Raw genomic sequence first — 11,763 nt, 5'->3', positions numbered from 1 at the left:
CCACACCCAGCAAATTATTTCTATTTTTAGTAGAGACAGGGTTTCACCATATTGGCCAGGCTAGTCTTGAACTCCTGACCTCATGATCCGCCCTCCTCGGCCTCCCAAAGTGCTGGGATTACAGACGTGAGCCACCACGCCCAGCCCAGCCTCATTTTTAAGGCCCTGGAGAAGCCAGATGCAGGAGAGGAGAGTCGTTAGCATTTGTGTCTGGGGAATAAGAGAATGGGGTTCAAACCCCAGCCCTACCACTTTCTGACTTCGTAAATCTAAGAAGAGCAGGTAAGCTCTGTGGACCTCAGTTCCCTCATTCGAATGGGGCTGAGGCTACATCCCAGGGTGGGGCAATGGAGGCTGATGCAGAGCATGGGCTCCGGGACAGGGCGGCTCTTCCAGTGAGGGATTCCAGAAAAGCTTTGGTCTCTTAAAATCCCCCATACAATGGAGATGATACAAGTGCTTGCTGGGGTGTTTTTTAGAAATCCTGTGTCGTGAACAAGCACACTGCCACATATATACTCAGTTCTCAAGAAAAAATGGTTCCCTTCCCTTCTCCATGACCCTAATAGGTCATTCTAACCAACACGGGCACAGAACTAACTAGTCACTAAGTGTGAGACGAGGAGGTCTGCTTCTGACACGCCTGCTTCGTGAGTGTTAATTATCTGTGTTCACTTAGGCTATAAAACAATAAATAAATAAACGTTAACTAGTCCAATGAGGATAATAGCCCAGCTTTGCCAAATCTAAGGTGTTACCAATGGTAAGACACGTCCCAATTTCAGAGATGTTAACTATGGGAAGAAAGCGGGTGCCTTAGAATAAATTCACTGTGTGATATTGCAGGAGAGAAATCAAGCTGTGGTTTCATAGAATTAAATACTGTCTGATTTCATTAGACAATTAGAAAAGCCTGCCTCCCTGGGAACATTGCAAGCCACTGTCCCTTCCCCTGCTCTTAGGCCTTGGAAAGGGCATCAGACATAGTAGATTCTCAACAAATGTCCGTTGAAGGAGTGAATCAATCCATCCCGCCAGTCATCAGAGAATCAGTGAATGAGTCAGCAGTGAATGTGGCCGGGCGCAGTGGATCATGCCTGTAATCCCAGCACTGTGGGAGTCCGAGGCGAGTGGATCACCTGAAGTCAGGAGTTGGAGACCAGCCTGACCAACACGGTGAAACGCCATCTTAAAAAAAAAAATCCCTTCCATTTTCTTACGAATGAGGCAATGGGACTAAAGATGTCGTCGCTGGGCCAGGCACAGTGGCTCACGCCTGTAATCCCAACACTTTGGGAGGCTGGGGTGGGCAGATCACTTCAGATCAGGAGTTCGAGACCAGCCTGGCCAACATAGTGAAACCCTGTCTCTACTAAAAATACAAAAATTAGCAAGGCGTGGTGACACGCGCCTGTAGTCCCAGCTCCTCGGGAGGCTGAGGCAGGAGAATCACTCGAACCTGGGAGGTGGAGGTTGCAGTGAGTCAAAATCATACCACCGCACTCCAGCCTGGGTGACAGAGCGAGATTCCCTCCCAAAAAAATAAATAAATAAAATGTCCCCATTGCCAAGCAGAAAAATCAGGAACCGAGGAGAGACGCTGCCGTGAGGAACGAGGAAGGCAGCAGGAAGAGAAGCTGAGACACCAGGCCAGGCCACTGCAGCTGTCCCTGGAGGAGCAGCCGTGGGGCAGAGCACGAGAAACCCATGAATCCAGGCTGCAAGGACGAACAAGAGCAGCACAGGGTGTTGTCAGGGTTACACAGATATTCCCGAGCCTCCACTCTGAGTCCTGGAAGCCACCTGCTGCTTCCCGCCAAGTGCCTGCCCCCGCCCGCCACTAGGTCTCAGGGTTCAGCGAGCTGGCCGTGGAGATGAGCTAGTCTGGAGTGCAGACTGGCCCACCTCTCTAAGCCTCGGCCTCCTGGCCTGTGAAATGGGCGTGGTAATGAACGCACCTCCGCTGTAGATTGTGTCATGAGGGTTCACGGAGATGACTCATCGATTCATCGAGCAAAGAACTTAGTGGCAAGGAAGCAGCAAGTCCTCAGGAAATAAGCTAAGAAGAGGGCACTGGGGGCCACCACCCAGGACACAAGACAGACACCCACCATGCCACATTCTGGGGTCAGTTCTGGGAGAGAAGCCTCTGCCCTCCACTCAAACCACGAAGTTCCACTCTCCCCGCCACACATTCGCTCCCTCCTCTTCTCTGCCCCTTTGAGTGTGTGTGCACATCATGTTTGTGTGTGCCTGTGTGTGCGTGTGTGTGTGTGTATGTGTGCGTGTGAGCATGTGTTTATGTGGGTGTGTGCATCATGCTTGTGTGTGCGCGTGTGCATGCATTTGTGTGTCTGTGTATGCATGCGTTTGTGTGTATGTGCAGGCTGTGTGTGTGCACGTGTGTATATGTGGGTACATGTGTGTGCACATCATGTTTGTGTCTTTGTGTGTGCGTGTAACATGTTAGCCAGCGTGGAGCACGGAAAGAGCCTGGCTGCAAGGCCTGAGTGTGAATCATGTCCCCCTCCAGTCCACCATTCAGTGGGAGACCCTGACCGGAAACGTCTTCCTGTGCCTCAGTTTCCTTATCTGTATGAAGGCAATGACAGCGCCCGAGCTCCTGAGGGTCTGGGTGGACACAGAACACAGATGTTAGGGGTCCTGCCTGTTGCCCTTTCACCAGCACAAGGTCAGGAACAGAAATTCTAATTGGCCCCATTTTTAAAAAAACAGGAATGAAAAGGAGCTTGGGAGAGGAACTGAGGGCAGACAGCCGGGGATTGCTGGGCTGTCTCTCTCGCTCTCTCCTCACACACACTTGAGAAATGATTTTTTGAGAAATACCCTCAAAACAAACACCAAAACTGTTTTGTTCCGTGCAAGTAGCATTAAGTATTCACCAGGGTGGGCAGCAGGAGGGGCACCAGTGCAGCCTGAGCTTCAGAACTGACTGCTGGAGAGTCTGGGCGCTGACAAGGGGGCCAGGCCCAGCAGAGAGGCAGGCCTGGGAGGCCTGGGAGCCAGACAGTCTGCCCTCCTCTAAGCCCCACCCTGAGCCTGGCTGACTTCCCTTATCCCTGTATCACAAGCTCGCTTATTTATCTGCTTACTTACCACTTGTTTGCTTCCTGTCTGGAATGCACAGGGGCTGCTGCGGCACACAGTAGGCACTTCATATTTGTGAAGGGACCACCGAGCAAGTGAGGAAATGAATGCACGGTCAAAGGGCCAGGGTGAAGCCCCGCTGGCAAAGATGGATGAAGCTCACACCAGAGGGTGGGACCCACGCAGCGGCGAGAGAGGCACAGCCCCAGACTTCCCCAGGCCTCAGTCTACCCCACTGTGAAACGGGGATTGCAGGACCATTCGCCTCGAGAGATCCACTGGAGGATTCATAACAAATAATATATGTTACACGTTGTCCTGGGTCTGACACAATGGTGTCTACAGTTATGACACGTGGAGTGGGGAGTGGGGAGGAGAGAGGCACGAAAGCCAGCTCCCACCACTCAAATGAAAAGAAAAAACTTCTAGGATTCCTAAGACTCAAGGAGCTTCTCTCTCCTTAGAAACTCCCAGCTGAGCCTGGGAAGGGACAAAGGTCTGTACTGAGTGAGTGATAAACAACTCAGCCAGGAAAGCAGAGCTGCCACCACACACACACACACACACACTCTCATATCCACACACATGCACATACACACACACTCATACACACACTCATGTCCACACACATGCACATATGCACACATGCACACACACATTCTCACACATGCACATATGTACACACGTGCACATGCACACACTCGCACATGCACATGCACATGCACACTCCGACAGACACACACATACACATGCACATATACATGAACACATGCACACATGCTCACATGACTACGCACACACCCACATGCACACACGCACAATCACTCATAAACACACGCACACTCACCCATAAACACATGCACACACACATGAACATATGTGCACACACATGCACACATGCATACTCACACATATGCGCACACATGCACATGCATATACACATGCACATGCTCATGTCCGCACACATGCACACTCAATGTCCACACAGATGCACATATGCACACACACACGGACATATGCACATACACATGCACACACCCACACACATATGTACACGCACACACACATGCACACTCATACATGCACATGCACACACACATGCACTCACACATATGCACATATGCACACACATATGCACTCCCTCACACACACTCAACAAGCATATGCACACACACATCCACATATGCACACATCCACATATGCACACACATGCACTCTCCCTCACACACATACACACACGCACACACATGCACACACACACTCTCTTGCACACACACACACACAATCACACACCCCAGCCCGGCCCAGGATTAACTCTGGCCTGCCCAGAGTGCTCAGCTCCCAGCAGGATCTTGAGAATGGAGAAAAGAGGCTGGGGAACTTTCTGGTCTCAGTACTAATCCCTTCACAGCGCCTCTCAACTTTCAAAGCACTTGTGAGTCAGGTGATAAATGAGGAAACTGAGGCCCGAGAGAAGCAATGCATGTTCCCTAGGGATAACATGGCTAATCTGAAACTAGAACCCATTTCTCCAGCCCCCTTGTCTCCACTCTGTTAGGCCACCCTGATGTGCAGAGTGCTGAAGGACACCCCATCCTCACCCCAGAACACCTCCCAGCAGGCTTGCCCTAAAGACTCCAGCCGAGCGCTTGGCAGACATCACTAATCAATTGGAGCACCCAGGGCTCCAGGCAGACACTACTAGTCAATCAGATCTGGCTCTGAAGATTCAAGAATGCTTTAGCATAGCATGGCTCCGGGGAGTGAGATCTGCCTGCCTTGCTCCCCACAGCTTAGTACAGCACCTGCACACTGGCCAGCATTCAGCCCATGGTGAATGAATGAATGAATGAACAAATGGATATCCAGCCTTTGCCAGACGCTGGAGCACAGACCCCAGATGTGCGAGATCACATCTGCACCCTATGCACACTCCATGGATGTACAGAATTCACCCAGAGGACAGACGAATGGAAGCTGCATTCCTCTCCCGAAGCTCCTAGTGCTCCCCCCATCTCACGCCCCAGAGCCCAGTCATGTCTCCTTCCTTGCCATGTGAACAGGCAAGTCACCCAAGCTCTCTTTGCCTCAGTTGCTCCATCCATGAAATAGGAATTATAACTGAACCTCCCTCAAAGGTTGGTGTGGGAATTCAAGGAGAATTGGCTCAGTGCCTGGTAAGAGCAAGAGCTCCAAGAAGACAGTCAGTCTTTCTCATTACACGTAAGGTCCTTGAAGCCAGGGGCCGCAGTGGCTTTCTGGGTACTAGGCCGATTGCCCAGGACTATGCAAGGCAAACATAGACAACGGTGGGGGGATTCATTAACCTCCACCTGGGCCAGTGACAGGGTGCAAGTTCTATGGGGCCAGCGGAGGCTGCCCAAGCTCCGGGGACCTAGCCCTACTCCCCCATGTCCACCAGCTACAGAATGGCCTTCCTAGGGTCCAGCAAGGAGCTCCAGAGTCCGAGCACCACTGGTTCCTTGGCCTAAGAGAGAGAAGTCTCACCAGTGACCCCTGTGGCCAGCCATGCCTTTCTGTCTTCCCTGCCACTGGCCGAAGCCCTGGGTCTTGGTCCCCACCCCTCCGGAATGAGCCATACTCCAAGCCACAGACACAGCACACTAGGGCAGCTCGAAGCAGGACGGGGAGGTGAGACATCTCACTTGCAACCCCAGCTCTGGACCCGTGCCCTGAACACAGAGCACACCCCTCCTCTTCTCCAGACCTCAGTTTACCCATCTGGAAATTGAGGGTGGGGGTGGCCTGGTCTCCAGAGCCCTTGAAACCAACACTGTCATCTGCATCCTAAGGTTCATTGATTCACTCATGCCACAGGTGAGTGCCCACTGTGGACCACCATGGCCCTTGGCTGGGCCCCTCCGTTGCTGTTCTCGCTGCTGGAGGAGCCCCCTCTTCCTGGTCTCCAGGTCTCAGCTTCTCACTTCCCAGCCCAGCCTTGGACCTGCCCTCCTCCAGCCCTGTCCTTCCAATCACAGACTTGGCTCTCAGTATTTTCTGGTCTATTTAGCTTGTCTGCCTCCCTCTGAATCGTGGCCTTCTGAAGGCAGAATCACATCTTGTTCCCTGACCCATTCCCAGGGACTCCAGAGAAGGATTCTGGAAATCTCTCTCAGGCAAATGAAAAGTGAATGAATGTGTGAATTCCAAATTTCTCTCCCCCTTCCTCCAACACAACACCCAATACAGTGTTTTGCCTGTGGACCCCTTCCCCTAGTCAACCCCTGGGAACTAACAGGGCAAATCCCACTGTCAATCATTCCTACATGTCCCCTACCCCCCAAGCCCAGGTGACCAGGAGGTGTCCACAGGCATGTCTGCACTTGTGAAGTGTTAACTGCTCTGATGGAGGGCTGACACCCCCTGGGGTTTGACGGGATCCCAGGTCCCCAGCGGTTCCATGCCCTAGCTCCATGCTGTCCCAGCAGACACTCGGCAAATATTGAGGCAGTAATTAACTTCCTTCAGGGAGCAGTGACTCAGTGCCAGATGTAATCTCCCAAGCTCCAGGGGGAAAGGTGAGATCCCCAACCTTTCTCAGGTGCTCAGACAAATCAGGCCAGTCCTTCATCCTTGTCTTATGTGGGCCTATCCTCCTTCATGGTGTGCAGATCTGAGGGTACCTTCTCCCGACATGTGTGCACACAGATACACACACGCACACACTCGCCGCCCTGAACCACCACGGTCCCCTGCGCTGAACCTTCATGCATCCCAACAGAAGGCTGCTGCGCAAACCACCCATTCTCTAAACATCTGTGAATTCCTACTGTGTGCCTCTCAGGTCACACCGCCCCCTGGGGCACCAAAGAGTTCAGCTGTCCCACTGCCTCCTTCAGCAAGGTTTTTCTGACGACAGCTGCGGCGCCTTCCCTTCCAGGACACCTCAAAAAAGATCGAGCATTTTTACGAAGCTGCACAACTGCCCAACCCTCCCCACTAGCCCACTTCTCAGTTCTTGAGAAAGAGGAGAGATGGAGTGTGGGCCCCCAACAGCCCCAGAGGATGGGGCCGCCCAGAAGAGGCTGAGCCCTTCTCAGCTGTCCCCAGGGAATGAAAGGAACTTCGAAGAGCTCAAAACTCACCTTGTGGGGGACTAGGAGGTGCCACGAGGAGCCGCCCACATGAGGGACCTGGTCCCTCTGCCCCACCCTGTAGCCGGAAGGCTGCCTCCATCCCTGCCATTTCTCCATCTGGGCCCCCAGGGCCGTGTTCTGGGGTGCAGCGCTGAATGAGGGGCTGGGGCTAGGGCTGACATTTGCTTCCTTGTGGGCCCTGGTCCCAGAGCACTTGGCAGGAAAGTGGTGGAGGTCAATCAAACCAAGGTCACTTTCATCCTGAGCTGGACCCGAGAACTGGCCTCGGCGCCACTGACAGCGGACGCTGATTTGGAGGAACCTCTGGCGAACTCCCACCCTGGAAACAGACAGACCTGGGCTCAGATCCTGACTCTACCCCTTCTTGGTGTGTGACCTCAAGCAAGGTATACAAACTCTTATTTTCCCCCGATAAATACTGGGCCACTACAGAAAGAAGGCCCGAAATCAGGGTTGATAATATTTTCTGGAGCTGTGGGCTTGCAATGTGCCAGACACTGTGGATTGCCCAGACACTGCTGCATGCAGAGCCGGTAAGAGCTCCCAGTTCCTTCCGCGCGCTAGTGACGTCTCAAAGGTGAACTTCAAACATGAATAAATGAAGTCTTTGTGTGCCTTGAAGACAGGCACCAGGGAAGTGAGGGACAGTGTAATTTTTACTTCTATGTGTTATCACCTGAGCAAGTTCCAAAGCCTTAGAGGTCTCTATCACCAATCAAATGTAGGGAGGGCATCCTTTCTCTCAAGTCCCCTGAAATTTCAATCCCAGCTTCTCTGGGAGGAGGCCTGGAGAGGTGCTATGGGTCACAGGGGCTCAAATCAGTTTGAGATTATTCGAAGGGGCCCCAGAAGAGACAAAGCACCAGGCCCAGGGCCATGTGATCCTAGGCAAATCTCACGCTGTCAGCCTCTGAGTTTTCTTATCGCAAAAATGAGGTAAACAACCGCTAACTCTGTTCTCACGCTCAACGCCTGGCATGGAGAAGATGCTAAGAAACTGCGGAAACAAATCTTGGGGAAATTCTTAAGACTGAAGAAAGACCCAGAGACCACAGGGTGGCTGTGGGCCTCTCCACTCCCACCAAAGGATGAAGTAGGTGCTGAGAACTCAGAAGGAAGCCCCAAAACGCAGAGACTCAGAAGATACCCTGAGGAGGAGGTGGAACAGCAGGACGTCTGCTCACGGGCCTCCCCTGAGCCCAACCCCACAAGGTCCACTATGTCTGGGAAACTCTGCAGACCCCGTTGATCCTTCAAGGTTCCACTCATGGACCCTCCTCAGGCAAACCTCCAGACCACTTCCAAGAGCCTCCGGAGCTGTCTGGACAGCCTCCACCCCAGGCAACTTTGAAACCCCCTGGGAGCAGGATTCAGCACCCTTCAGGCTTCTCGGTCCAGACAGAGCACCCAGGAATCAGCAACCCTGTCTCTCCCATTGCCTCAGTCCCCAGCTGGGAGACGGTGACCCCTGAATGGTTCAGAATAAGAAGGAAAACTGTCAACAAAAGTTGAGTCGGTGAGTTCCCAGGCCTTTGGTTTTCACCTCCCGTCTGGAGCGCAGGGTCCTGTCCCAGATCCTAGCTCTGCCCGCGAGGAACTGTGTGGTTCCCCAAGTCCCTCCACTGCTCCAGCCTCAGGCCCCTCCTCTGCAAACGTTAGAGTGAGGATTTCGGGAATTGCTGAGAAGGGCCTGCCCCATGCTAGGCCCATGCCCAATAATAGTCCCTATTGTCATTATTATTAGTTAGGCACGAAAGGAAAGGTTACTGAGCCAGTGATTAGGAAACTCAGAGTCGGCTCTTAAGACGCCTTTGGGCCTCAGCTGGTCGCGAGGTCCAAACACTTCCTGGCCTCGAAACTCTCTCCATCAGAGAAGGTCAAAACTCATGATGTTTTGGGTTTTCCCGTCAGACAAGTGGTGAGGACCTCCCTCCCGCAAGCATTCCCAGAGGCCACTCGGCCAAGAAGTCAGGGAGTCAGGCCCTGCATTCCCTGCAGCGAAAGGTACCCCCAAAACCTCGCTCCTTTGATGTCCCCCAGTGTCAAGCCGGCGGCCTCACCAGCCTCCTGTAGAGAGGCCTTGGCTCCCGCGGGTCACCCGGGGGCCGACAGGTGAGCAGGTGGAGGCGCCGCGCGGCCCGGAGCGGCAGCCGCGCGCACCTGCCGCAGGTGAGGCCCAGCCGTGCGGAAGGGGGAGGAGCCGTCGCCGCAGCACTCAGGTGAGCCGACCCCCGACTCCCGGGACCTGAGGCGAGGGCAGCCGCGGGCTCCAACGTAGCCGCTGCCAGGCGACCTATGCTGCAGACTGCGGCCCCGACTCCCGCGCGGCGCGGCGGCCCCAGGAGAACATTCGAGGCAGCGGCGGCGTTGGAGGCCCGGGGTCCGTTCGGTATTTGAATAGCACAAAGGAACCGCCTTGGTCTGATTGGCCAGCCGAGTAGCCCCGGGGCGGGCAGCGCCTGTCACTCGGGAGCCTCTCGGCGCTCCTATTGGCTAAACGCATATGGGGCGGGGCCCGGGCACCCGGCTAAATAGCTGGGGCCGGGGCCGGCCGAGGCTCATTGCTTTGGCGCCGTGTGGGGAGCGCGAGCCCGCGGGTGGCGCGCAGCGCATGGTGGCGGCTCCTCTCGGAGCACAGCCGACCCGCTGACCCGGGCTCCGTTCCTCTGCCCGGCGCGCCCCGGCGGCCGGCTGGAAGCAGAAACAGCAGCGGCGTTAGCAGCAGCAGCGGCGGCGGCTATTTAGCCGCCGTCTCCGCGGGAGCATGGAGTGCGCCCTGGACGCCCAGAGCCTGATCAGCATTTCCCTGCGCAAGATCCACAGCTCCCGAACCCAGCGCGGCGGCATCAAGCTGCACAAGAACCTCCTGGTGTCCTACGTGCTCCGCAACGCGCGCCAGCTCTACCTGAGCGAGCGCTACGCCGAGCTCTACCGGCGCCAGCAGCAGCAGCAGCAACAGCAGCAGCCGCCCCACCACCAGCACCAGCACCTCGCGTACGCGGCGCCGGGCATGCCGGCCAGCGCGGCCGACTTCGGCCAGCTCCAACTTGGCGGCGGCGGGGACGCGGAGGCGCGCGAGCCGGCCGCCCGGCACCAGCTGCACCAGCTCCACCAGCTCCACCAGCTGCACCTCCAGCAGCAGCTGCACCAGCACCAGCACCCGGCGCCCAGGGGCTGCGCGGCGGCGGCGGCCGGGGCGCCCGCGGGCGGCGCGGGGGCGCTCTCGGAGCTGCCGGGGTGCGCCGCTCTCCAGCCGCCGCACAGCGCGCCCCACCGCGGGCAGCCCTTGGAGCCTCTGCAGCCGGGTCCTGCGCCGCTGCCGCTGCCGCTGCCGCCGCCCGCGCCCGCTGCGCTCTGCCCGCGGGACCCTCGCGCCCCGGCCGCCTGCTCCGCGCCCTCCGCGCCCCCAGGGGCCGCCCCTCCGGCCGCCGCCGCTTCTCCGCCAGCCTCCACGGCCCCCGCCTCCTCCTCCGGCTTCTACAGGGGCGCATACCCGGCCCCCTCGGACTTCGGCGTGCACTGCAGCAGCCAGACCACCGTGCTGGACCTGGACACTCACGTGGTGACCACGGTGGAGAACGGCTACTTGCACCAGGACTGCTGCGCCTCCGCCCACTGCCCCTGTTGTGGCCAGGGCGCTCCGGGACCGGGCCTGGCGTCCGCCTCCGGCTGCAAGCGCAAGTATTACCCTGGTCAGGAGGAGGAAGACGACGACGAGGAGGACGCGGGCGAGCTGGGGGCCGAGCCCCCCGGGGGCGCCCCGTTCACCCCCTGCAAGCGCGCCCGCTTCGAGGACTTCTGCCCGGACTCGTCCCCGGACGCGTCCAACATCTCAAACTTGATCTCCATCTTTGGCTCGGGCTTCTCGGGGCTGGTGAGCCGACAGCCGGACTCCTCGGAGCAGCCGCCGCCGCTCAACGGGCAGCTGTGCGCCAAGCAGGCGCTCGCCAGCCTCGGCGCCTGGACTCGAGCCATTGTCGCCTTCTAGGGACCCCCGAGGGCACAGGGACCCGGGGCCCCACGGGGCTGGGGCCAGACAAAGACTCGGCCAAGGAGCGAGAGGAGAGAACGAGCGGGCGCCGGGCCACTCGGGGCTGAGCTGGGACGAGCAGGGGGAGGCGGCTGATGTTTTATAAATTGTAAAATAAAAAAAAGAAATCTAAAATCTTGGACTTTATTTTTGCAGAGAGAAAAAGCGCCTATTTAAGTATGCTTTGTGTTTCTCCTACTCTTTTTTTCTTTTTATTGTAGTGATTGCAGTGGTGTTTAGCGAGGAGCCTGCCACGTGAGGGAGGGCTGCTGCCCGGAGGAGGTGCTGGGCAGCCGGGGGCGAGGCAGGGCGCCGGGGCGCGCCGGGGGCGCAGCGCAGGAGGGCGCAGGACCTGGGACGCCGATTCCAATCAGTTGTCAGACCCGGGAAGCCCGACGTTACGCTCTCCCGAGTCTCTCCGAGGGGTGAGGAATGGGTCTTGTGAAATCCTGAACAAAAACAAAGGCAAACTCTATCTCCGAAAGGGACGTTTGGGTCACATTTCCT

At 56.5% G+C, this 11,763-nt stretch overlaps 1 protein-coding gene across 2 annotated transcripts; it reads left to right on the top strand.

Moving 5' to 3' along the window:
- The first annotated feature begins 9,766 nt into the window (after nucleotides 1-9,766).
- On the top strand, nucleotides 9,767-11,391 carry IER5L (immediate early response 5 like). Of its 2 annotated transcripts, XM_032257542.1 has the most exons (2): nucleotides 9,767-10,334; nucleotides 10,380-11,391. In XM_032257542.1, exons 1-2 carry the CDS (start codon nucleotides 9,991-9,993, stop codon nucleotides 11,212-11,214), a joined length of 1,179 nt encoding a protein of 392 aa, XP_032113433.1. In that variant the 5' UTR covers nucleotides 9,767-9,990; the 3' UTR covers nucleotides 11,215-11,391. The 2 variants fall into 2 exon arrangements, with proteins under 2 accessions (XP_032113433.1, XP_032113432.1); XM_032257541.1 differs by having other exon boundaries at nucleotides 9,767-11,391.
- The last annotated feature ends 372 nt before the right edge of the window (nucleotides 11,392-11,763 follow it).

This window comes from Sapajus apella, unplaced genomic scaffold (genome assembly GCF_009761245.1).
Source record: "Sapajus apella isolate SASKATOON/1434 unplaced genomic scaffold, GSC_monkey_1.0 scaffold97, whole genome shotgun sequence".
NCBI classification, from domain to species: domain Eukaryota; kingdom Metazoa; phylum Chordata; class Mammalia; order Primates; family Cebidae; genus Sapajus; species Sapajus apella.
The sequence above is the reverse complement of the archived record's forward strand: the minus strand, read 5'-3'. Positions and strand labels throughout refer to the sequence as shown.

What these genes read in the sequence shown, in the direction of transcription:
- IER5L (XM_032257541.1), top strand. Translation starts at nt 9,991, where the DNA reads ATGGAGTGCGCCCTGGACGCCCAGAGCCTGATCAGCATTTCCCTGCGC.